Genomic DNA, 5,338 nt, shown 5'->3' with positions numbered 1-5,338 from the left:
GACATTTACTTTCTATAATGGCATGGAAGAATTAGCCCGATAAAATAGGAAAAGAAATGACAACATATTCTCTTGTCCTAACGCTTTTGCACAGTACTGTATGTAATTGTAAAAAAAAAACACAACAAAAACGTAAAAATGGCCATAAAAACCGCAAAACGCGAAATTAAAAACTGAAAATTAGTATGTATCTCCCCACTGACGCATTAAACCTACATACCAAATTTAGTGAAGGTCTATCTACAGGAGGCTAAGTAGCGGTAAAAAAAAACACCCATAAAACCGCAAAATGCAAAACAGAAAATGTGTATGTACCTCATCAAGGACCTAATGAACCTCCATGCCAATTTTGGTGAAGATCGATCCATATCCTACGAAGTAGTTACATGGACATGCAACAGACAGTACTATTATATTTATGTAAATTATTTCAGGCTAGTATTTCTACCTAGTTTTTCACACTAAAGATTAAGTAGATGTACAGTTTTCTATGGGGTTTTTTTTTTAATGAGAGTAAAACTGCGTACCAACCCCTGCATGCTTTTCATTTTGTATGCACAATTGTAAAGATAACTTTGTAATTATTAAGTTTTCACAAATTTTTCTTTATAATTTATTATATTTAATAATGTTATATGGGCTTTGTTTAGCTTAATCTGATTTCAGTTAATGCCAATTTTACTAGTTAAAAAAATTCCCTGCTTTTATTAACCAGTACAGTGTCTACCTTATACTGTCTATAGTTGGCTGTAATGATTATTAATTACTTACTTTCTTATTATTACTATATACATTTATCACTAACTCGTTTTATCATACATTTCGGCTGCTAATCTAATGCTGTCTTCAGGGAGGTTCTGAAAAGGACTATTTTTATGGTGATAAAGCCCAAGATTAGGTTATGGATCTTCTCAACAGATAGGCTAGTGTGCATTACACTCGAATGCGCTTCAATCAACTTACCTGAATGGTTTTAGGAGGAATATCTAGGTTCTGTTGACTTTTGTAGCTGACTGTATTATCTGTTAGGTGGGTTTAGAAGACTTGTTTTATCTTTATTTTTCTCGCATGTGATTCATCTTCCATTATTTTAGTATTTCCCTTTTACTTTATGGTCCTCTTCTCTGTCATGACGGACTATTGCAAATAATTCAGTATTGCGGAGTCCCGCAAGTCTGTTATGCTCCTGAATTCTACTTTTTGTTGGTCTTTTCGTTTCTTTATTGTATTGGATGGCCGGCATGGCCAGGTGGTTAGGACATTTGACTCGCAATCTGATGATCGCGGATTAGTATCCCCGTCCCACCAAACACGCTTGCCCTTTCAGCCGTGGGGGCGTTATAATGTGAGGGTCAATCCCAATATTCGTTGGTAAAAGAGTAGCCCAAGAGTAGGCAGTGATGACTAGCTACCTTCTCTATATTTTTTCACTGCTAAGTCAGGGACGTCTAGCGCAGATAGCCCTCGTGTACCTTTGCGCGAAATTCAAAACAAACTAAACCATTGTATTGGAATTCACATTTACACTGGATATTTAAAATGGCATGTTTTCTCTCCATTGGATCTTTAGGTGGTTTGATGATCGCATTGTGTTGCGCTGTTAATGAGGGTTGTGGTAATGTGTTTTTCTTCCTTCTTCTTGGCATCTTCGGTATTACAAAACTTGCTCATTGGAGGAGAACATCTCTTATTTGTGATGGTATAAAATCCCAAACTCCCACAGCTGTGCTCTAGAAAGACATATATGTACCCATGAGAGTGAGTGAGCTGATGGTACAAAGCAAAGAAAACACAAAGTTTTTTGCGTGTGAAACCTTTTGATTTAAACATAGAGTTACTCCTTGCTTTCCTGCTGCTATACGATTAACTTACGATTAGGAAATATTGTTCCAAATACTCTACATTACTCCGTACAATTCAACCAAGTTGCGTTTTTCTTTTCACCTTTTACATAAGTAGGAACAGACTCAAGAATGTTCCTATAGGAACTTTGTAGAGTTCAAACCTTGGTTGTGGGAATTCCATTTACCGTTAAGAAATTGTTTCAGAGTATTTTGTGTAAGATTGGGACCATTGTCTTATTGGAATATGAATCCCTGCCCAGTGAGCCGTGTTTCTGAAGGAATGGCATGATGGATCGGAATCTCTTTGCACTTGTCAGCAGTAAAGGTGCTGTCAACTTTGTGTAGATCGCGACATCATTGAGATGCAGCTCTAAATTTGTACTGGTCTCCCACCATGCTTCACTGTAGATGTTGTATTTTCTCTAGATCGCGACACCATTGAGATGTGAGGTGCAGCTCTAAATTTGTACTGGTCCCCCACCATGCTTCACTGTAGATGTTGTATTTTCTGTAGATCGCGACACCATTGAGATGTGAGGTGCAGCTCTAAATTTGTACTGGTTCCCCACCATGCTTCACTGTAGATGTTGTATTTTCTGTAGATCGCGACACCATTGAGATGCAGCTCCAAATTTGTGCTGGTCTCCCAACATGCTTTACTGTAGATGTTGTATTTTGTGTAGATTGCGACACTATTGAGATGCAGCTCCAAATTTGTACTGGTCTACCACCCTGCTTCATTGTAGATGTTGTACTTTGATGTCTTTATTCTCTCTGCTGTCAAACGAACTATTGAACAATTCAAAATTTGATTAATCTAAAAAAAAGCATACGTCTCAGTCTTTTCTAATTCTATCTTTTGTGGTCTGATGCCCATTTCAACTTTTTTTGGTTTGTAAGGTCGTTGGTAAGTTCTGTACACAACTGTCGCCTTTTTTTTAAAGCACCGAATTTCATAAAATCACTTTTGGAGAATTTCGGTTTTCTACCTTGACCTCTTCTTTTATTAGCAGTGACAGCTTCACGAATTCTCTCCAGCGCTTTGCATACAACTTCTATTGAAATATGGAATCTATCTGCAATTTTTAGTAGAGAATAGGCAGCCCTTTAAATTCTACACGCTTGTCATTCAGTACTTCAATCAATCCTAGGAACCGTAACTGGTCACACTACTTCTACTGAGCATAGTATGATTGCCTGCAATTTTATAACCTTAATACTGGTATGACACTTTCTGATTGGTTGATGACAACATCTTACTACCACACGTGACTGTGTTTTGGTGCAGCTCATTTTTACATAACTGGATGTTCCTATAAAGTGGGATTATTTTTTAAGTACTAAATAAATAATGAGACAAGACGATTTGCTTCATCTTCAGAGATAAATAAAACAACATAAACAACAGAGATAATGGTTTCTTCATAGTGATTTTTACAAATTACAGTAAGGAAGACTTGTTTTCAGGACAGGTACAATGGTGCAATCCTTTTCAAGTACACAGGTTTTAAAGGTAAAATGTGGATGAACACACCAGTGTTTTTTTGTTTCTTTGTACAGGGAGAATTTTCCTCCCTGTACATCCCCTGAATTCAACACCAACTTTGAGTCGCTTTTCACAGAAGTATTTCATTCACAAGTCGTTATATCGTTTTAGTTTGAGTCTTTATTTTGTATCATCTACTTGTTGTCACGTGCAAGAAACAAGAAGGAACAGTCCATTAAAAGCAAAATTATAATAAGTATTAAATTGTTCTTCCGGTGAAAAACGATTACTCAAAGTTCTTCAATTAGTATCATAAAAAAGTCAATAATTTGGGCAATTCATCTCATATAACAAACAAAAATGTAAAAAACAAAAACAAAAAAAAACAGAAGCACGCGAGCAATAAGCTGAGGCCAGCCAATGAAACGACAGTTAAACGAGTTTCGTTATTAATCATGTACAAAACCACACTTGTTCAGCTTAGCTACATCATAGAGCAGACGGGTATCTGGATTTGTCGTATCTTATCGATTAAAGATAGTTATGGAAGTTAAGACCAATCACAACTCAACGATGGGAAATGGTTCGTTTTCAAATGATATTGTAAGTGTTGATTTTTTTATGGGAGTCAGAAAGATTATTCATTTTAAGACCATTTATTTCTCTAATGAAAAACCGTAAATTTATTGCGGGGGATGAGAGAAGGGCAAGCCAAACGTGGGCCGAAACAGCCAGAATCGTAACTACAGTTATAGGGAAATATATGTAAGGGTTCCATTTACTTTTAATATGTGGGGGAGATGAGGGGTAATCAAGATAAGACCTAAGCTGGAGTATCAGTAGTTGCCCTAAAAATTCCTAAAGAGATGCTGACTTTCAAGTATTAGTATTTTTACTTTATTAGCCTAAGTAACTAATCATGTGTAAGTATTAGTATTTTTACTCTATTAGCCTAAGTAACTAATCATGTGTAAGTATTAGTATTTTTACTTTATTAGCCTAAGTAACTAATCATGTGTAAGTATTAGTATTTTTACTTTATTAGCCTAAGTAACTAATCACGGATCTCAAAACGGAGAATAAATTATTCATTTGCTAACTTTGCTATTACCGAATGATCGCGTTTTTATTTGTCACTGGTGTAAGTGCATAATTTTTATACCAAGAAATTAACCTGTTCAATGTTTTTGAAAGTTAATAAACATTTCAGTTATTCAAAATATTGCCTAAATTTATCTTGTATCTCAATTTTATAGGATTAGCACTAAACACAAAAAACATTCAGATGGAACAACTAGCTATTTTTCTGCTACACACACAAAAGCACGTGTTTTAACATTTCATTACTTATCTGAGACTTGAAACTAGTTTAAAGTTACAAACTCGCATGTGACTGGTATTACACATTTCAAGGTTAAAACATCGGTTATATCGTGTGTTCCGGTGTGTGTGTATCGGGTTATAACTTCTTCGTAATGATTGGACACTCATATTTATCGGTAAATGTATCGTGCTATTACTTCTTTGTAATGATTGGACAGTCATGTTTATCGGTAAAGATATGGTGTTATTACCTCTCTGTTATGATTTGACAGTCATGTTTATCGGAAAAGGCATCGGTTTATAACTTCTTTGTAATGATTGGACAGTCATGTTTATCGGTAAAGGCATCGGTTTATAACTTCATTTTATTAATTGGAGAGTCATGTTTATCGGTAAAGGTATCGTGTTATAACTTCATTTTATTAATTGGAGAGTCATGTTTATCGGTAAAGGTATCGTGTTATTAGTTCTTTTTATTAATTGGAGAGTCATGTTTATTGATAATTACATTGTGCTATAATTTTTTGTATTTGTTGGAGAGTTTTGTTTTCTGATAACGTTATCGCGTTCAAATTTCCTTAAAGTAGGATGACTCGTGATATTGTTTACAAATAGAGCCTGATTGTTAAAGAAGGATGACTCGTGATATTGTTTACAAATAGAGCCTGATTGTTAAAGTAGGATG

At 35.2% G+C, this 5,338-nt stretch overlaps 1 protein-coding gene across 1 annotated transcript in view; it reads left to right on the top strand.

The window, feature by feature from the left end:
* Positions 1 to 3,817: 3,817 nt before the first annotated feature.
* Positions 3,818 to 5,338, top strand: part of LOC106473963 (sulfate transporter-like) — a gene marked incomplete at its 3' end in the record, with an annotated part of 25,053 nt that continues 23,532 nt past the window's right edge. Inside the window, exon 1 of the mRNA XM_013934653.2 lies at positions 3,818 to 3,933. Coding sequence (XP_013790107.1) covers positions 3,874 to 3,933 — 60 coding nt within the window. The remainder of the gene's footprint in view (positions 3,934 to 5,338) is intronic.

Source organism: Limulus polyphemus, unplaced genomic scaffold (genome assembly GCF_000517525.1).
Source record: "Limulus polyphemus unplaced genomic scaffold, Limulus_polyphemus-2.1.2 Scaffold6681, whole genome shotgun sequence".
Classification (NCBI taxonomy): Eukaryota; Metazoa; Arthropoda; class Merostomata; order Xiphosura; family Limulidae; genus Limulus; species Limulus polyphemus.
The sequence above is the reverse complement of the archived record's forward strand: the minus strand, read 5'-3'. Positions and strand labels throughout refer to the sequence as shown.